The sequence below is a fragment of the Sorex fumeus genome, unplaced genomic scaffold (genome assembly GCF_029834395.1).
Source record: "Sorex fumeus unplaced genomic scaffold, SorFum_2.1 ptg000035l, whole genome shotgun sequence".
Classification (NCBI taxonomy): Eukaryota; Metazoa; Chordata; class Mammalia; order Eulipotyphla; family Soricidae; genus Sorex; species Sorex fumeus.
In genome coordinates, this window is record NW_026606092.1 from 3,914,892 (window position 1) to 3,937,280 (window position 22,389).

General features: G+C 37.3%; 1 protein-coding gene across 1 annotated transcript in view; it reads left to right on the top strand.

The window, feature by feature from the left end:
- Positions 1 to 1,166: 1,166 nt before the first annotated feature.
- The window catches only part of SLC16A7 (solute carrier family 16 member 7), a 113,275-nt gene continuing 92,052 nt past the window's right edge, over positions 1,167 to 22,389 (top strand). Inside the window, exon 1 of the mRNA XM_056117689.1 lies at positions 1,167 to 1,371. Within this exon, the coding sequence (XP_055973664.1) occupies positions 1,167 to 1,371 (205 nt within the window). The remainder of the gene's footprint in view (positions 1,372 to 22,389) is intronic.

Here is a 22,389-nt window from a genome sequence, read left to right on the forward strand (position 1 = left end):
TAGCAGTTTCAAAAATGTGTTGACTTTATCTCAATTAACAAGAACCAACTGGAACCATACATACAATTTCTACTTCTATAGATTTGGATTCATGTTGAGATATATTAAGTATGTTCAGTTATTCGTGGTAGAAAAATTCTTGTCTATAGCTATCATTTAAATATTTAAATTTTATCAAAATTTTTAGTCCTTTTTTGTTTCATAGAGAAAATTTTAGACATCTGAAAGTGCTTACAATGTTTAATTATTTAAGAAATATTTTTAAAAATTATTTCAGAACTAGTCCATTTATCTTATGCATAAAAATCAGATTAGCACTGTAGCACTGTCCTCCGGTTGTTCTGATTTGCTCGAGCGGGCCCAGTAACGTCTCCATTGTGAGACTTGTTGTTACTGTGTTTGGCATATCGAATACCTCACAGAGCTTGCCAATCTTTGCTGTGAAGGTGAAATACTCTCAGTAGCTTGTCAGGCTCTCTGAGAGGGGCGGAGGAATCAAACTAGTGTCGGCAGGGCCAGCTGGTGCAAGGCAAACACCCTACTGCTGTGATAGTGCTCCAGACCAAAAATCAGATTAAGATTGCTTTTATAGAATGTGGGGAAGACAGGTGATAGGGGAAAGAGATCCTGAGTATGGTTTCCAGGCAGAGGGTTTTAAGTTTAGTCCCTGACAAAATAAGGCTTTCAAGGCACCACTGAGATAGCCCTGGTATCTGCAAAACTTCTCAGCTCTAACAATTCTACAGTGTTAGGGTTGGGTCAACTAATGCTGGCAGTAACCCTTTATCTCCTGACACTGTTGAGGTAGTCCCCTCCCCGCTCACACACACATCATACACACAAAGTTTTTATTTTGGTGTTAATATCTCCAGATAGGCATGAGTTCTCAGAGTTTAAGGAGACTCCTTAAAACTAAATTTCGTAGATTTTTTCACAAAAATTTAAATCCTTTCAGTATTATAACATAACAGTGACTTGTACCCCTTAATATTTTATAAATTATTGGGTAAAAGTTTATTAAGATTCAGAAGGAGATTTATATTTATAACTATAATATACCATTTTGATGAATTTTAAAATTGATACATAAAAAAGGGAAGTATGATTTTAAGCTGTCCTCTTGTTTTTCTTTTACACAGTTTATTTGAACGTGAGAAAAAGAAGAAATGGCAGTACCTGTACTATATCAACCTCCTGATGGAGGCTGGGGCTGGGTAGTGATTGGAGCAGCTTTTGTCTCTATTGGCTTTTCATATGCACTCCCTAAAGCCATCACAGTGTTCTTCAAAGAAATTCAGTTAGTATTCAACACTTCATTCAGTGAAGTAGCATGGATTTCATCCATTATGCTGGCTGTTATGTATGCAGGAGGTGAGATTCTATTTAATTAATTGAATTCTAGATTAAGAAAACAATTCTGCCATGTTACAATGTTTTTCATGTAGTATCTTGGAATATTAAAAACCCTTTTGATGTAATAGTTATTTAAAGCCTACCAAAAGTATAATTAAGATTGATTATTTATGTTGGTGATACAGTGAATTATAAACTATCCACCTGAATCTTAACTATTTACTTAAATGAGGATTTATTAGCACTGATTTACTAAATTGCAAAATATCCAAGGGAAATATCTTTCCATTATATTCAGAATGGAGTCTATCCTGTAGTGTATCATTTGTTACTTTTAATGTTTTCTTCTGAATAAGAAACTTTATTATTGATAAGCTATAAATTCAAAAAAAATTTCACCTCTGCTGCAAAACAGAGGTTTGTGTGGTGTAAATAACTCATAATCTCGAGTACTTATTAAATATCACATTTTAGGTAGTTACATTAATATTATCACATACATTTTGTGTTTAAGTGAAGTGTAATTCATTACACTTATATCTCTTATAAGATCGACTGATATCTCTTCTAAGTATTAAAATTATAAATGAAGTATGTTATTGTCAACTGTATTCTTTACATCAATCTCAGTAAGTGATTTTACTATCATAGATTTTTTTAAGTCATAACTTAAAATCCTTAGTTTTGCTTTGTTATTTTTTAAACGCTGTGTGAGTAGAACTATAGAATAACATGTTCAGTGAAGTTACTTAGAAGAAATCTACAGAATGACCTCTCTTATGTGGGATATATATATATATATATATTAAGAAAATAACAAATGGCCAAAGGCAAAAGTTCATAGAATTAAATTTACAGTGAATGTTTGGGGGTTTGAAAGGTAGTAGGGGTGGGATCATAGTTTTATGTGAGGGGGTCCTGGGACATCGAAGGAGGGAAGCTGTGGTGGCTGTGGGGTTAGAACACTGGATTCCTAAAATTCTGTTTTTAACAGTTATATAAATCATGGAGCCTCAATTTAAAAAAAAAGATTTTTCTTTTTATTTTTTAGCTTGATATTTGAATTGAAAAAAACAAATGTAGACTCTAATTGCGAGGTTTTTAAAGTCAAGTGTGCAAATAATCTACTGATATTCCTTGATTTGATGCTTTAGATAATATGGTCTGTAATAATAGAATTACAACTTTCATCAATTTATATAATTTTATGTTGATCCAATATTACTTTCAACTAAGGTATCTGTAATTGCTGCTTTGTGTCAGATAAACTTATCCTGGTTGTGAGATAAACATTAACTTCTCTCCATTCTGGAAATACTGATTTAAGTAGATTTTCACATCAAGGATCTCATTAGTAACAGAATTGGAACCTCAAACATTTAATCACTGTGCTCTTCTGCTTTTCTCAGGACTTCTTTAAAAAAAAAAAAACTGGTATGTGGCAGAGTCAGATCTAGGACAGATCTTCCATTTATCAATTCTACAGGAAAACCCTTACCAAAGTCATTTGTTCAGTGACACATTTATTCTTTAGGATATTGTCTTTTCATTTTTCTCCCAACTTAAAGAAAAAAACTTCTATTAAACTTCTGTGTAGGGTGGCCTGTGCTATTGTGGTGTTTTCACGTTCTGTATGTGACCAATTTTACATTAATCTAGTATGTCTGTCTTATTTTAAATTAATTTAATGTATTCATTTTTGTTTCAATGCAAAAGGTACTTTGAAAATGCTGTTTATGTATGTAAATGAAAAACTCCTGCTTCTAAAGCATATTCTAAGATTTTTCCTTGAGCAATTGCTATGAAAAGTGCATTGGTATTATTAGATGGCTATAGATATACTAAGTTTAGACACCATACATTTTTCTACTATTGCATGGCTGAGCAGTTTCCTAATAATACTTTGCAAGATCTGGAGCAATAGTACAGTAGATAGGACACTTACCTTGCATGTGTTTGACCCAGGTTTGATATGGTTCCCTGAATATGACCAGGAGAGATCCCTGAGTGCAGAGCCAGATGTAATTACTAAGTCCACCAGTATGTCCCCAAACAAATAAACAATAACAAAAAATGCTTTGCAAGGACTACACTCAAAGTCATCTTTCCTAAAGCTCAAAAGCTTAAAAATGTGCTTATCTAAGACACATGGTTGTGTTTTCTCCATATTATACACTCCTGAAGCTTGTTTCTCTAAGAAATTATACATATGCATATATACATATGTACACACATCAAAAATTCCTAATATTCTATCAGGTATACATCAACCTCATAAGCAATAAAAACAATACTGTCCATCCATCTCTTTCTTCCTTTTTTCCTTTCTCCCTAGGTACTTAGTATGGGATTACTTTGGGAGGGCACAGGGGACCCTATGCGATGCTTGAGATCAAACCCATGTTAGATGTGTGCCTGGTAGGTGCTGTATCACTGAACTATTTCTCCAGCCCTCAAATCAAGAAAAAAATAGTGTATCTTTTTAGTTAAGTCAAATTTTATCTAATTTACTGTCTCTATTAATTTTAAGCAGATTACCTCAAAGGGTGTTTAGGGAACACCTATTTATTGTCTGATCTAGCAATGTTTTATCTAGTTGTATACAATCATCTAAAGCTTTGTCATGGTCTCAAAGATATTCCATCTGACTGGATAGAAAATAAAAGCATGAACTTTTGTATGATATTTTAGAAATCAATTCTGGAAGGGATTAATATCATTTTTTAACATAACCCAGTGACCCTCTCTTACACCCTAAGAGAGGGTTTGGGGATAACGGGGAATACAGACTTCCTAGCAAAAGAGATGGAGCTGGACAAAATTTAGTGTGTCTCTGATATATAACTCTCCATTTAAGTATTGCCATGACCATATGATAGTTTTTCAATGGCTAGCTCATTCAAAAAGGAGAGTAATTGAAGTATATATTAGTGTCAATAATATTTATTTATCATTACATTATTTTATTTATGTTTGTTCTAAGTTTTCTATGTTTAAAACATGGAATATAAAATGAAGCACAAATGCTATAAAGAAAATAACTGTAGGGGGCTGGAGTAATAGCATAGGGGGTAGGGCATTTGCCTTGCATGTGGCTGACCCAGGTTAGATTCAAGCATCCCATATGGTCCCCCAAACACTGCCAGAACTAATTCCAAATTGCATCAGCCAGGAGGAACCCCTGTGTATCGCTGGGTGTGACCCAAAAAGCAAAAAAAAAATAAAGAAGAAGAAAATTATGAAAGTGCAGAAATTCTATATTCCTTCATTTTTCACTTATAAGCAGAAAAAATTCCTTGATTACTGTATAGAAATGTTGCTATTCTCCATGTCCACTGATAGATGCATATATATGTATATATGTTGTTTGTTGGTAACAACAGCCATGTTTTACCTTCATGATTTATTTTAAATGTTTTACCATGAAAGAATTGATATATTTAAAACCTCAATATGAAAATAAATTCCCTTCTCTGCATGGATAGGATTTTCTTTCATAAACCTAGTAAACATTTGGAATAAAAATTCTGATTGTTTCAGTCATTCTAAGACAAAGTTATTGGTTCAGTTATTCACTTTATGTTGTTTTGTCTAATGCGGTTCACATATTGTCTGGTTTTAATAGGTTGTATTTGACCTGGCTCTTCCAGCAAACTTTATAAAATCAAACTTTCTTGATTTAACCTGGAAAATTACAATGTCACTCTAATCTCTGAAAACATTACTTTTTATATATATATATCAATGATAATTAAATTATTTTACAAAATCAGTATTTGATTTAAAATATTTCAGTTTCTCAGTCCTAATTGTAAGGTCTTCACCTATAGAGGTCTTGTAATTAATTATTTTTAAAAAGTTTTTTAAAAAGTAAGTGAAAGGCATATATAGTTTACTATGGTGTGTAATTAATCTTTCTACTAAGTACCTGAAATATTGTGTTGAAAATAATGCTAATTGCATTAGCCTAGAGAACATCTAAGATCTGACACACTCATTAGGGCTTAGCACTCAGCCTATTAATCACTACAGTGGGGTCACTAGGTAAAATGGAGTTTGTTCAAGAGACTTGGCCTCAGATGTCATAGCTGAAGTCTCTTGTACTAATTACTTGCATCTGGGCCCTCACAGCAAGGTACATTATCTTACCTTCTTTTGTGTGAAATAGAAATGAAACTAAGCAGAGATATGCATAGGGGATAAAAAAAACTGCAAAGTATGTTTATTCCTTATAGTCACAGCATTAAATTATAAAAACATCTGACCATCCTTATTGTCTTATTGTCTTTGGAGCTTAAATGCATCTCACTAGAAAAGGTCTAACACAATGTTCACCCTATTAATAAAGCACTAAGTAGAAGTAAAAATAAAATATAAACTTTCCTCTTTGTTCAATTGCGGGGTTTATTATGATGCAGTGATTACCAGAACTTTTTATTTTGTAATTTATTTTTTATTTTATTTTGTAATGTTTGTCCTTGTTGCTTTGTCAAATTATAATGCTAGTGACTTGCAAGAGATGATAGGGTTTAAGACCCTTGCCCTGCCTGTGGTCAACCTGTATTCCTGAGCACACATTCATGAGTAAGCCTTGATAACAGCTGGGCATACACCAACCTCCTCACAGAAGTTGTTATGAACATGATTAACTACATAATTGCTGTATACAGATCTTATACTTCTAATATGAGAACCTCAATTTTTTCTGTGAATATCTCATGCTCAGGGTCGGAAGGGAAACTCAACCCGCCCACTTCCAAAGGGCCCTGGTGAGGACAGCCAGGAGAGGGGGCAGAAGATTCTGTGTTGTTCTCTTCCAGAAGCTTGGTTTTATAGTCTCTGGGTCTTGATGGGATTACAACTGGGGCAGTTGTAATGCCTAGCTACTAGGTTGAGTTTCCCTCCTTGCCGTGAGCAGAGCCCCGGCAGCTGAAGACCTCTGAAACCCAGCCACAGTCATGCTTAAGATCACTCTCCACACACTCAAAGGAGCCTCACGCATGTCTCTTGTAGTAATTACTTGGCATCTGGGCCCTCACAGCAAAGTCCCTTCACGCATGAAGGAACCAGCATAAGAACCCAGGTGTGTGGGACTGGGCCGAGATTCCCATGCCTGCTTGGATGAGAACTGGGCCTCCTCCACCCAGATCCTCCATCTTCCAGTAGCTAGGCGTTACACCCACCAACTGCCCTCCTCCCCCCGTGCCCTGTAATCCCATCAATGACCAAGAGCCAGAGACTATAAAACCAAGCTCCTGGAAGTGCTTATTTTCTAGTTCTCACTCTTGGAGAACCAGGCAGGCTGCCAAGAGTATACTGCCTGCATGGCAGATTCTGGCAAGCTCCCCATGGCATATTCGATATTACAAAACCCAGTAACAATGATGGGTCTCAGTCCTCTGACTCTGAAAGAGCCTTTAATGTGGCACTTGGTAAAATCTCAGGGCTAGGACGAATAGAGACTTTACTGGTGCCTGCTCTAGGAAATCAATGAACAAAGCGATAACAGCGATACAATGACAGTGATACAGTGAATATCTCATGATTTAGAAGAATTACCCATTTTGGAGAGGAAGGTTGGCTTTGTCTCTATATTACTATTATGTTTATTTGTTTTGTTGTTATTGTTTTAATGTATGCTTCCCGTTGTGCTAAAGTATGGTTGATGTTTTTATGGTAGGCTGCTTTACACAGAGGACCAAGCATTAGATCACGAAATCAATTTTATTTGAGTACAAATAGTTAAAGGTTTTACATATATGATATTGGTGACCATAATTGCTTTTTAAGGTTAAATCAGGTAAATGCAAATGTCATGTAGGTTTTAAGTAGTTTTGAATAAGTTAATTTATTTACACTTTATACTTTAAATACCTTGAAGAATAAAAGAAACTATTACATATATAGGACTGGAGCAATAGCACAGTGGGTAAGGTGTTTGTTTTGCACACGGCCAACCCAGGTTCAATTCTTCCATCCCTCTCAGAGAGCCCAGCAAGCTAATGAGAGTACACCACCTACACAGCAGAGCCTGGCAAGCTCCCTGTGGTCTATTTGATATGCCAAAAACAGTAACAACAAGCCTCACAATGAAGACATTACTCGAGCCCTTTAAACAAATCGATGAACAATGGGAGGACAGTGCTACAGTGCTACCGTATGTATGTCACATAATATTATATCTTAGTAACAATAAAAAGAAATTTATTCTATTTCTGGACATGGTATACTGAAGGTTGCTTTCTAAACTTTATGACAACCAGAAGTATGCTTAGTACTGAACAAATAATACTCTAATTGCTTACAATCATTGAAAAATGTGTGTTACTACAAGTTTTGTAGAAAAATGTAGTATTGTATGGTAGTTACCATTATGCTTGCTTACTATATAACTGTATACTTCCCTATGATTATATTGGAATCAAGATTCTATGAAAAAATAAATGTTTTCCTTGGATACTGGGGCAAGGCAGTTTTAGCTGATACGTATCTATTTCTGAGTTTCTCTTGGCAAAATCTTTTTTTTAATGACATGCCTGTAAGAGTAAAACCCATGACCTTTCCCCCTAATCTGTTTTAGATTCATTTTTTACTGAGTCATCATGAAATACAGTTACAAAGCTTTTCATGATCTGGTTTCTATCATACATCTCCACCATCTCCACAACTGTACATTTCCCACCACCAATGATCTCAGTTTCCCTCCAAGGCAGGTACTTCTCTCTCTCTCTCTCTCTCTCTCTCTCTCTCTCTCTCTCTCTCTCTCTCTCTCTCTCTCTTCCTCTCCCTCTCCCTCTCCTCTCTTTCTCTCTCTTTCTCCTTCGTTACTTTTGGATATTATAGTTTGCAATACAGATACTGATAGGTTATCATGTTTGTTCATTTATCTACTTTCAGCACATAGTTCTTAACCAGAGTGATCATTTCCAACTATCTTTGCCATAGTCCATTCTCCATCCCAACTGCCTTCTCCTCCCAAAGCTTGAAGCAAGCTTCCAACAATGATCAACCCTACTGTTTCTATTGTCCTTGGGTATTAGGCTCATATTATGGTTATTTACACTCCACAAAGGAGTGCCATCATTATATATGTCTGCCCCTCTTTTACTGACTTATTTATCTCAGCATGATACTCTCCATTTCCATCCATTTATAAGCGAATTTCACGACTCCATTTTTCTGAAAGCTGCATAGCATTTTATTATGATTTTCCATAGTTTCTCTAACAAGACATCTGTTATTGGGCACATGGGTGTTTCCAGATTCTGGCTATTGTGAATAATGCTGCAATGAACATAGAAGTGCTGATAGCGTTTCTGCAGTGTTTTGTGGCCACTAGGGTACATTCTGAAAAGTGGCGTTGCTGGGTCCATTGCTGGGTCACTATCTAGCTTTTTGAGACATGCCCATATTGTTCTCCATAAGGGCTGGACCAGTCAGCATTCCCACCAAAAATGAAGGAGAGTTTCTTTCTTCCCCATATCCATGCCAGAACTGGTTGATTTTGTTCTTTTTGATGTGTACCAGTCTCTGTGGTATGAGATGATATCTCGTTGTTTTGATTTGCATCACCCTAACGATGATCAATGTAGAGCATTTTTTTCATGTGTCTTGTGAGCGTTTGAATTTCTTCTTTTAGAAGTTTCTGTTTATTTCTTCTCCCCACTTTTTTATGGAATTGAACCTTTTCTTCTTATAAAATTCTACCAGTGCTTTATATAGCTTAGATATTAACCCCTTGTCAGATGGTTATTGGGTAAATATTTTTTACCAGCCTGTAGGCTGCCTTTGTATCTTCAGAATTGGTGGGGATAAGAGAAAATACCACCCATTTATCCCAACCAACTCCAAGGTTTCCTAGATCTTATATATTTCCTCAAATATGTGTATTTGAACCCTTCTGTATAAACAAAAATATTAGGCATTGGACTGCATTACCAGTGAAATAACATCCTAATAGCTCAGACATTATGTGATTAATTAATTAATTAACAGACAGATTAACAGATTATGAAGAGACTTGCTAACTAAAAACCAAATTAGATCAGATCATAGGTATTTTGGAATTGCAAATTAAAATCATAGCACCCGCAAATCTTTAGAAGAAATGGTGGAATAAAAAATTTCATGTCCTCTGGCAGACAGGGACAGAACAAAAATCAATGTTCCACACAAAGGTCATAGAAAGAAAGGAATCACTGGTAGAAAAACTTAAAGCTGAACTGTTCCAGGGTATCAAAGTGCCTATACAAATAGAACTGAAGGGGTTAAAAATACTCAGCAACAGAATTAAACATGCTGAGAATCATATCAATGATACTGGAGACAAAAGACGAGCCATCACCAATAACAAAGTGAAGGGGGGAAAGAGCAAACAACTGGAAGAGAATGTAAGATTTATTATAGACAATAGCAAAAGAAATATTTTTTGAATCAGAGGAATACCAGAAGGAGAAGGAAAAGGTAAAGAAGATGAATGACTGGTGGAAAAAATAATCGAGAACTTTTCTGATATATTGAGAGAGGCTTCTGCACAAGGTACCAGAGTCTATACGATACAACAAAAGCTGTAGTAAGGGGGAAGTTCATAGCAATGCAGGCCTACATTGAGAAAAAAAGAAAAAGCCTAAATCAAACAATCTAAGCACGCATCACAAAATCTGGAGACAGAAAAACAAACAAATCAAAAAATAGTAAAAGGGGGGGAAACAATAAAAACTAGAGCAGACATCAACAACATAGAAAACAAGAAAGCAACTGAAAGAATCAATGAAACCAGAAGCCAGTTATTGAGAAAAATAAACAAAGATAGACAAACCTTTAGCTAGACTCATGAGAAGTAAAAAAGAAAATGTTCAAATAAATTATATCAGAGTTGTAAGCGGAGAAACTATAACAGATCCTTCAGAGATTCAAAATACAATGAGAAGTTACTATAAACAGCTTTATGCTTAAGTTGTAGCACCTTAATCTGGAGAACCAAGAAGAAACGTATAGGGTTCTTAGATTCATATAATCTCCCAAAGCTGAGGGAGGGAGAAGTAGAAAGTCTAAACAGGACAACCAGAAATAACGAAATTGAAACCGTTATTAAGAACCATGCCAAGAACAGAAGCCCCTGTTCATATGGGTCCTGGTGAGTTCCCTCAAACCTTCAAAGAAGATTTACTGCCTTTACACCTTAAACTCATCCAGAATATCAAATACACTGGAATCCTTCCTAATACCTTTCATAAAGCTAACATTACACAAATATCTAAGCAGACAGAGACACTTCCAGAAAAGGAAATTTCACACCAATACTCATGATAAATGTTGCTGAAAAACCCTAAACATATATATATATAACTTATATATATAATAAACTCTTATAAAGTGGATTTTTTCTCAGGGATGTGATGCAAGGATGGCTCAAACTTATCAATCAGCATAATATACCACATTAGTGAAAAGAAAGATAAAAATCATATGATCATATAAATTGATGCAACGAAAGTCTTTGACAAGATCCAACATCCATTCATAATTTAAGAAAAAAGGAAACTTCGAGAAAAATAGGGGTGAAACTAAACTTTCACAAGATAATAATGGCCATCTAAAATAAGCCCACTGTCAGTGTCATCATTAATAGTGAAAGTAAAAGAATTTCCTCTGAGATCACTTACAAGGCAAGGACGTCTATAGACTCCATTTTTATTCACCGTCATATTAGAAGTCCAGCTACAATAATTAGGCAAGTGAAACAAAGGAATCCAAATAGGAAAGCAACTCAAGTCATCGCTATTTGCAGATTATTTGAGTATAAACATAGAATATCCAAAGAGTCCACCAGAAAAAAAAGAACTCCTAGAAACACCAATATAGCAAAGTGGCCAGTTAAAAAGTCAATGCATAAAAATTGGCCACATTCTTATATTAAAAAGAATGAGTCAGTGAGACAGCTATTAAGGAGTTTATCCCATTTTAAAAAAGTATCCAAAGACATCAAATATCTGGGAATCAGCTTAACAAAAATCATAGGGTATCTATATAATGATAACTTAAAATCATTTAAGAGATAGAAGACCTTAGAAAATTTAAAAATATCACATATTCCCATGGCTTCTACTCAGATATCTTCGATAGCAACGTCCACCTGACCACATACAAAATTCCACATCCGACAAGCCATTTTTATCTGTAAAGAAGTGAATAGCACCTGGCCCAGACAAGGTCAGACCCGAACACCTGAGGAATCTGCTATCAGTACTCATCAGTACACTGGCTTGGCTGTCCACACACTACTGTCTGAATGCAAGGTTCTGTCCCAATGGAAAACCAGCAGGTCTGGTCTAATGTACAAGAAGGAAGACATCCATGACATCGGCAACTATCGCCTGATCTACCTGTTGTCTGTCATCTACAAGCTGTTCACTCGAGTCATCCTGAATAGGATTGGCAGAACACTAGATGAAGAACAACCATAAGAGCAAGCTGGGTTCTGAAAATGACTTAGCAGGATCAACCATATTGACACAGTGACTATATCCACACAGTAACCAAGCTCACTGAGTTTTCTCGGGTGTTCAAGATGCCGCTCTGTCTAATGTTCATTGATCTAAAGAAGTCCTTTAATTCTGTTGAGGCTGAAATGGTCATCGAAGACCTAGCCAAACAGGGTGTTCAAACCCAATACATCAGGACACTCAATGAGATGAATTACGGATTCACCACCAGGATCTCACCATTGTACAAGGAAGTGATCATCACAGTTAAGAGAGGGGTTCGGCAGGGTGATGCCATTTCATTGAAACTCTTCAGTGCCACCCTCGAGAACATCATGCATTTACTGGAATGAGAAGGAATGAGAGTGAAGATACATGGTTCACAACTATACCACCTCTGCATCACTGGTGACTTTGTTTTAATACACCAAACATCAGCCAAGCAGCACAAATGCTGGTCGACTTTGACTGTGAGTGTGAAAAGGTCAGACTGCAGCTGAATTTCACCAAGACAATGTTTATGAGAAATGGACTCATTCCTGATATTCTATTTGTTCTCAATGGAAAGAACATCTACGAAGGCAGCAGTTATGTGTACCTAGGTCAAGAACTTAACATGGCGAATGACTTGGCACTTTGTGCAGGAAGAAGAGAGTGGCAACGGAACACCTTCAAGAGCATCAAAGAAATAGCTATCAGGATGAAGACCCTCTGGCTCTGAACACATCTCTTTGACTCCACCATTCTTTCTGCGTTAACATATGCCTCAGAGACCTGGGCCCTATGTAAACAGGACGAGAAAGCTACTCGGGTCTCCACAAGTGAATCAGAAGAGCTATACTTGGAGTATCACGCTTCACTCAAGTGAGAGAAGGAATCCGGAGTTCCAACATCCGTCAACGATCAAGAATCAGGGACATTGCTTCATTTACCAAGGCGTAGAAAATCAGATCGACTAGCCATATAATGCAATTTGGAGATGACTGCTGGTCTAGAGCTGTTAACGGCTAGATTCCATGGGATGTTAAAAGATCGTGTGGCCGCCCACCTATGTGATGGTCAGACTTCCTCGTCAAGACCCTGAAAGGATGGTTTGATGCTCTTCGTGTTCCTGGAGTGAGCAGATGCCTTTGGGCTACACTAGCATGTGACAGGGATGAATGGAGACATTATTAGCACCCACTTGAGCAAACCGATGAGTAATGGGATGTCAAATAATCAAATGATCAAGTGAACACAAATGGTGCTGGGAAAACTGGATAATTGTCTATAAGAAATAAAAGATGATTCTATATCTTACACCTCACACAAAAATCAATTCAAAGTGGATCAAAGATCTTGAGATCATAACACAGAGACTGAAAGCATCAATATTATTCAATGCAATTCCCATCCAAATTCAGATGATATTCTTCCAGAATCCATAAAAGTCAAAAAATTCACAGCTGATTTTTCTGATGAAACCCTCATGGCCCAAAAACAGTGGTGGGACATATTAAAAAAACTCAATGAAATAAATGCCTCCCCCAAAATACTTTTCCCAGCAAGACTCTCATTCATAATAGAAGGAACAACACACAGTTTCACAGACAAACAACAGCTCAGGAACTTCATAGACTCAAAACCATGGTTACAAGAACAACTAAATGGGCTACTTTAAGGCAAGAAAGGCCCCTCAAATACACCAAATTTCAACAGAACAATGGGACAAAATCCCATAACAATAATCTCTCTCAATGTCAATGGGCTAAACGCACCAATTAAAAGACATAGAGTGGCAGGATGGATTAGAAAATTGAACCCAACATTCTGCTGCCTGCAAGAAACGAATCTCAATAGTCAAAGCAAACACAGACTCAGAGTCAAAGGCTGGAAAACAATCCTACAGGCAAACAGCTCCCATAAAAAAGCTGGGGTAGCCATCCTTATATCAGACCACATCGATTTCAGAGTGAGGAAGGTCATAAGAGACAGTGAAGGCCATTTCATATTGATCAGAGGATCTGTACAACAGGAAGAACTTACAATAATAAATGTATATGCACCTAATGAGAGACCAGCAAAGTACTTAAAACAACTACTCATAGATTTGGAAAAAGACATCAATAGCAACACAATACTAGTGGGAGACTTCAACACTGCTTTGTCACCTCTTGATAGATCAACCAGACTCAAGCTTAGCAAGGACATACTTCATTTGAGGGAAACAATGGAAAAAAGGGAGTTAGTAGATATATACAGGACACTTCATCCACAAAAAGCTGAATACACATTCTTCTCAAGCGTACATGGAACATTCTCCAAGATAGACCACATGCTGAGCCACAAAACATGCCTCCATAAAATTAAGAAGGTAGAGATTGTATCAACAAACTTCTCAGGCCATAATGCGCTGAAATTAGAAGTAAATCACACACAAAAACAGAAAACTAAATCAAACACATGGAAATTAAACAGTGCACTATTGAACAACGAGTGGATTAGACAGGAAATCAAAGAGGAAATCAAAAGATTCCTAGAAACGAATGAAAATGAGAACACGAGTTACCAAAACTTATGGGACACAGCGAAGGCTGTGTTAAGAGGAAAGTTTATAGCTCTACAAGCATTCCTCAGGAAGGAGGAGCGAGCACACATAAGTAACCTAACCTCACAGCTTAAGAACTTGGAGAAGGATCAAAAAAAGGAGCACAACCCGAACAGGAGAAAGGAAATAATAAAACTCAGAGCAGAGATTAACGAGATGGAAACCCAAAAAACAATCCGAAAGATCAATGAAACCAAAAGCTGGTTCTTCGAGAAAATTAACAAGATCGATAAGCCTCTAGCAAAACTCACAAAGAAAGGGAGAGAGAAAACCCTAATAAACCGAATCAGAAATGAAAAGGGGGTCATTACAACAGAAACCACAGAAATTCAGAGGATCCTCAGGGAGTACTTTGAGAAGCTTTATGCCACGGATAATCAAAACCTCGAGGAAATAGATAAATTCCTAGACTCCTACAGACTCCCAAGGCTGAACCAAGAAGACCTGGAATACCTGAACAGACCTATCACCATCAAGGAAATTGAAATGGTAATAAAAAGTCTCCCCAAGCACAAAAGTCCTGGCCCGGATGGATTCACTAGTGAATTCTTCCAAATCTTTAAAGAGGACTTACTCCCGATGCTCTTTAAGCTTTTCCACGAAATTGAAATATCAAAAACACTTCCGAACAGTTTCTACGAAGCAAATATCACAATGATACCAAAAGCAGACAGAGATACCACAAAGAAAGAGAATAACAGGCTGATATCCCTGATGAACACAGATGCAAAGATCCTCAACAAACTACTAGCAAATAGAATCCAACTACTCATCAAAAAGATCATACACCATGACCAAGTAGGATTCATCCCAGGGATGCAAGGATGGTTTAACATCCAGAAATCAATCAACATAATCCACCATATCAACAAAAGAAAAGATAAAAAGCATATGATCATATCAATAGATGCAGAGAAAGCATTTGATAAGATCCAGCACCCCTTTACGATGAAAACCCTAGCCAAAATGGGTATAGAGGGGACCTTCCTTAACATAATTAAAGCCATCTACCACAAGCCTACAGCAAGCATCATCCTCAATGGGGAAAAACTGAGAGCCTTCCCTCTAAGATCAGGGACGAGACAAGGATGCCCACTCTCTCCACTGCTGTTCAATATAGTACTGGAAGTACTTGCAATAGCGATTAGGCAGGAAAAAGATATTAAGGGCATTCAGGTAGGAAAGGAAGAAATCAAGCTCTCACTATTCGCAGATGATATGATACTCTACTTAGAGAACCCAATAACTTCCACCAAAAAACTCCTAGAAACAATAGACTCGTATAGTAAAGTTGCAGGTTATAAAATCAATACCCAAAAGTCCATGGCTTTCCTATACGCAAACAGTGAGAGAGAAGAAAGCAACATGAAAAAAAACAATCCCATTCACAATTGTGCCCCAGAAAATCAAGTACCTAGGAATCAGCTTAACTAAGGAAGTAAAGGACCTGTACAAAAAAACTACAAAACGCTACTTCAGGAAATAAAAGAGGACATGAGGAAATGGAAAGATATCCCCTGCTCATGGGTCAGGAGACTTAACATTGTCAAAATGGCAATACTACTGAAAGCATTGTATAAATTCAATGCAATCCCTATAAGGATACCCATGACATTCTTCAAAGAAATGGAGCAAACACTCTTGAAATTTATATGGAACAATAAGCCCCCACGAATAGCTAAAGCAATTCTTGGGAAAAAGAAAATGGGAGGAATCAACCTCCCGAACTTCAAACTGTACTTCAAAGCAGTAATAATTAAAACAGCATGGTACTGGAACAAAGGCAGAACTGCAGACCAATGGAACAGGGTTGAATATACTGACATCTCTCCTCAATCATATGCTCATCTAATCTTTGATAAAGGTGCAAGTAATGTGAAGTGGAGTAAGGAAAGCCTCTTTAATAAATTGTGTTGGCATCACTGGATGGCTACATGCAAAAAAATAGGCTCAGAACTCTGCCTAACACCATGTACAAAAGTAAGATCAAAATGGATTAAAGACCTCAACTCAGACCAGAAACCATAAGGTACATTGAAGATAAAGTTGGCAAAACCCTCCATGACATTGAAGCTAATGGTATCTTCAAAGATGCCACGCCACTGGCCGAGCAAGTGAAAACAGAGATAGATAAATGGAACTATCTTAAACTAAGAAGCTTCTGCACCTCCAAAGAAACAGTGACCAAAATACAAAGACAGTCTACAGAATGGGAAAGGATATTCACCGAATACACATCTGACAAGGGGTTGATATCCAGGATATACAAAATACTGGTTAAACTCCACAAGAAGAAAGCATCCAACCCCATCCAAAAATGGGGCAATGAAATGAACAGAAACTTTCTCAAAGAAGAAATCCGAATGGCAAAAAAGCACATGAGAAAATGCTCTACATCATTAATCATCAGGGAGATGCAGATCAAAACCACAATGAGATACCATCTCACACCTCAGAGACTGGCCCACATTCAAAAGAACAAAAGCAACCAATGCTGGCGTGGATGTGGCGAGAAAGGGACACTCCTTCACTGTTGGTGGGAATGTCCACTGGTTCAGCACTTCTGGAAAACAGTATGGACGATTCTCAAAAAATTAGAAATTGAGCTCCCATTTGACCCAGCAATACCACTCCTGGGAATATATCCCAGAGAGGCAAAAATGTATAGTCGAAGTGACATCTGCACTTGTTTGTTCATTGCAGCACTCTTTACAATAGCCAGAAACTGGAAGAAACCTGAATGCCCAAGAACAGATGACTGGTTAAAGAAACTTTGGTACATCTACACAATGGAGTACTATGTAGCTGTTAGAAAAGATGAAGTCATGAAATTTACATACAAGTGGTACAATATGGAAAGTATCATGCTAAGCGAAATGAGTCAGAAAGAGAGGGATAGACATAGAAAGATTGCATTCATCTGGGGGATATAAAGTAACAAAGTATGAGATTAATACCCAAGAATAGCTGAGATCAGCACCAGGAGGATTACTCCATAACTTAGAGGCCAGCCGGGTATCCTAGAGGAAAGGGCAGTTCAGATAGAGAAGGGAGCACCAAATAAAGGATGTTTGGAGGATACTCCCAGGAGGGGAGATGCATGTCGAAAGTAGACTATGGACTGAACATGTTTGCCACTCAATGCCTCTTTTGCAGACCACAACACCCAAAAGGAGAGAGAGAACACAGGGGATTGCCCTGCCACAGAGACAGGGGGGATGGGGGGATGGTGGTGGGAGGGATATTATCCATGGTGGTGGAAGATGGGCACTGGTGGAGGGATGGGTATCTGATCATTGTATGATTGAAACCAAAGCACAAAAATTTGTAAATCTACAACTTTAAATAAAATAAAATAAAGGGAAAAAAAAGAATTTTAGGAAGGTATATTTATGGCTTATTAGTGCTGAGGTATAAAAGAATTTTAATTAAAATGACAAGGCACACAATAACAGGCATGAAATAACACCTCTGCCACTTTATGTGTAGTGTGCAAAATTGTTCTGGAATCCTGCATCCTCATCTGTTAAAAAAAAAGTTATGTGCATATAATATCTAATCATCAGGTCACTTAGTATAAAAGCAGTTATAGTGTGTTTAGAATACTAAGCTTCAGGCTTAGAAAATGTTAGTATTTATTCATAGTGGTTTTGCCTCTGTTCGGAATATTAGACATTTTATTTCCAATTAAATCATAGATCAGGACCAATAAAATATTTATATTTGACTATAGAAATTGGTCACAAAAAGATATGGTAATGGTAATTAAATCAAGAAATACATAGGTCAGGGCTAGAGCGATGTTACAGTGGATACGGTTTCTGCCTTGTACGAAGCTGACCAAAGTTTTATCTCCCCTGACACCCATATGATCCTCTGAGCACTGCCAGTAGTAATCCTTGAGCTCAGGACCAAGAGTCCCTGAGCATAATCAGGTGTTGCCCCAAAACTCCATTTTTATGCCATCTCTTTATTGTTTTTCCATAGAGACTAAAGTAGAAGGCATTCCACTCAATAATTAGGGATTGCATTTTTTAAATCATTTATTGTTTTATTAGTAGACACCATGAGGTACAGTTGTAGACTTACATTTTTTTTTTTTGCTTTTTGGGTCACACCCGGCGATGCATAGGGGTTACTCCTGGCTCTGCACTCAGGAATTACCCCCGGCAGTGCTCAGGGGACCATATGGGATGCTGAGAATAGAACCCGGGTCGGCCGCGTGCAAGGCAAACACCCTATCCGCTTTGCTATCACTCCATCCCCAGACTTACAAATTTTGTGCTTGGGTTTCAATTATACAATGATCAAATACCCATCCCTCCACAGTGCCCATTTCCCACAAGCACGGAACCCAGTATCCCTCCCAACCCCCACCCACATTCCCCCCATCCCACTCTGCCTCTGTGTCAAGGCATTCCCCTCTGTTCTCTCTCTCCTTTGGGGTGTTGTGGTTTCCAAAAGAGGCATTGAGTGGCAATAATATTTGGTCTACAGTCTACTTTCAGCATGTTTCTCCCATTCTCAGATGATCTTCCCAACACCCTTTATTTAGTGCTCCCTTCACTATCTGAGCTCTCTTTTCCCATAGCATGTGTGACTGGTCTCCAAGACATGGAGCAAAATTCCTGATACTAATCTCGGCCACTCTTGGGTGTTAGTCTCATATTTTGTTACTTTATATTCCCCAGCTGAATGCAATCGTTCTATGTCTATCCCTCTCTTTCTGACTCATTTCCTTAACTTGATACTTTCCAGGTAGTACCACTTGTAAGTAAATTTCATGATTTCATCTTTTCTAACAGCTACATAGTACTCCATTGTGTAAATGTACCAAAATTTCTTTAAACAGTCATCTATTCTCAGGCACTCAGGTTTTTACCAGATTCTGGCTATTGTAAAGAGTGCTGCAATGAACAAACAGGTGCAAATGTCACTTCGACTATACTTTTTTGCCTCTCTGGAATATATTTCCAGGAGTGGCATTGCTGAGTCAAATGGGAGTTCAATTTCTAATTTTTTTGAGAATCATCCATACTGTTTTGCAAAAGGGGTGAACCAATCGGCATTCCCACAAGCAGTGAAGGAGGGTCCCTTTCTCCTCACATCCGAGCCAACACAGGTTGCTTTTGTTGTTTTGGATGTGGGCCAGTCTCTATGGTGTGAGATAATATCTCACTGTTGTTTTGATCTGTATCTCCCTGATGATTGATGATTGATGATGTGGAGCATTTTATCATGTGCCTTTTAGCCATTCGAATTTCTTCTTTGAGAAAGTTTTTGTTCATTTCATCACCTCAATTTTTAATGGGTTGGATATTTTCTTCTTGTGGAGTTCAACCAGTACTTTGTATATCCTTGATATCCACCCCTTGTCATTTTGGTGAATATCCTTTCCCATTATGTAGACTGTCTTTGTATCTTGGTCACTGTATCTTTGGAGGTTCAGAAGCTTCTTAGTTTAAGATTGTCCCATTTGTCTATTTCTGTTTTCACTTGCTTGGCCAGTGGCGTGACATCTTTGAAGAGACCATTAGCTTCAATGTCATGGAAGGTTTGTTTTGCCAAATTCTCTTCAATGTACCTTATGGATTCCCGTCTAATGTTGAGGTCTTTAATTCACGTTGATCGCATTGAATTTGTACAGTGCTTTGGGAAGTATTGCCATTTTGACAATGTTAATTCTCCGCATCCATGAGCAGGGGATATTTTTCCATTTCCTAGTGTCCTCTTTTATTTCCTGAAGTAACGTTTTTTAGCATCAGTGGAGAGTGGACATCCTTGTCTCGTCCCTGATCACAGGGGGAAGGCTCTCAGTTTTTCCCTATTGAGGATGATGCTTGCTGTAAGCTTGTGGTAGGTGGCTTTAACTATATTGAGGAAAGTTTCCTCTATTCCAATTTTGGCAAGGGTTTTCATCATAAACGGGTACTGTATCTTGTCAAATGCTCTCTCTGCATCTATTGATATGATCATATGATTTTTATCTTTTCTTTTGTTGATATGATGGATTATGTTGATGGATTTCCAAATGTTAAACCATCCTTGCATTCTCTGAATGAATCCCACTTGGTCATTGTGTATGATCATTTTGATGAGTAGTTGAATTCTATTTGTTAGTATTTTGTTGAGAATCTTCACATGTGTGTTCATAAGAGATATCGTCCTGTAGTTTTCTTATCTTGTGGTGTCTTTGTTTCTTTTTGGTATTAGAGAGATATGGGCTTCATAGAAACTGTTTGGGAGAGTTTCTGTTTTTTCAATTTCCTGGAAAATCTTGAGAAGAACATATAGTAGGTCCTCTTTAAATGTTTGGAAAAAATCACTAATGAATCCTTCGGGACCTGGGGTTTTGTTTTTGGGAAGACTTTTGATTACAGTTTCAATTTCCTTGATGTGAATAGGTCTATACAGGTACTTTAGATCTTGATTCAGCTTTGGGAGATGATACGAATCCAGGAATGTATTCATTTGTTCGAGGTTCTCTTGTTTCATGGCATATAGACTTTCAAAGTAGTCTCTGATTATATTTTGAATTTCATTCATTTCTGTTATGATATCCCCCTTCTCATATCTGATTCAGTTTACGAGGGTTCTCTCTCTCTGTTTCTTTGTGAGTGTTGCTAAGTGGTTTATCTATTTTGTTTATTTTCCCAAAGAACCAGCTCTTGGTTTCGTTGATCTTTTGGATTGTTTCTTTGGTTTGCATTTCATTGATTTCTGCTCTAAGTTTTGCGATCTCTTTTCTTCTGCTTGATTTGGGCTTTTTCTATTGATCCTTTTCTAAGGTCTTAACCTGTGAAGTCAAGTTGTTTATGTGCATCCTTTCTTCCGTCCTGAAAAAAATGCTTGGAGAGCTATAAATTTCCCCTTAATACAGCTTTTGCTGCATCTCATAAGTTCTGGTAGCTAGTGTATTCATTCTCATTTGTTTCCAGGTATCTTTTGTTTCATCCTCGACTTCGTTCCTGACCCACTAGTTGTTCAGCATTGAGTTGTTTAATTTCTAGATGTTTGATTTGTTTCTCCGTGTCTCTGTGTGATTCACTTCCATCCTCAGTGCATTGTGTCTGAAAAGATGGTTGATACTATTTCAACTTCCTGATTCTATTGATGTATGTTTAGTGTCATAGCACATGGTCTATTTTTGAAAATGGTCTGAGCGCACTGGAGAAGAATGTGTATTCTTCCTTTTTGGGGTGTAAAGCCTTGTATAGGTCTATAAGCCCTTTCTCTTCTATTTTTTCTTTCAAAGCCAATGACTCCTTGCTGAGTTTCGTTCTTGTTGATTATCCAGAGGTGATAAGGCAATGTTGAAGTCTCCAACTACTATTGTGTTGCTAGCAATGTCCTTCTTAAAATCTGTTAGCAGTTGTTTTAAATATTTAGCTGTTCCCTCCTTAGGTGTGTATACATTTAAGAGTATGAATTCGTCTTGTTGCACGTACCCCTTGATGAAGAGAAAATAGCCTTTGCTGTCCCTTCTAATCTTTTTTCTATGTGAAATTAATGTTGTCGGATACTAATATGGCCACCCCAGTTTTTTGAGGGAGCTGTTTGCTTGCAGTATTGTTTTCCATCCTTTGACTTAGTCTGTTTTTGCTCTGACTGTTGAGATGAGTTTCTTGTAGGCAGCAGAATGTTGGGTTCTGTCTCTAAATCCATTTTGCCACTCTGTCTTTTAAATGGTGAATTTAGACCATTGACATTGAGGGAGATTACTGTTATGGGGTTTTGTGTCATCTTTTGCTAAGGGTCTGCTGTGGTTGTAGGTTTGTCTTGTCTTATAGTAGCCCCTTTAGGCCTTATTTTAGGTTTGGTTTTGAGTCTGTGAAGTTCCTGTTTATCTAGATAATAGTGTTTATCTAGATAAACGCTGCTGTTTATCTAGATAATAGTGTACCGTTCCTTTGAGTTTGAGTGAGAGTTTAGCCGGATAGAGTATTCTTGGTGAAGCATTCATTT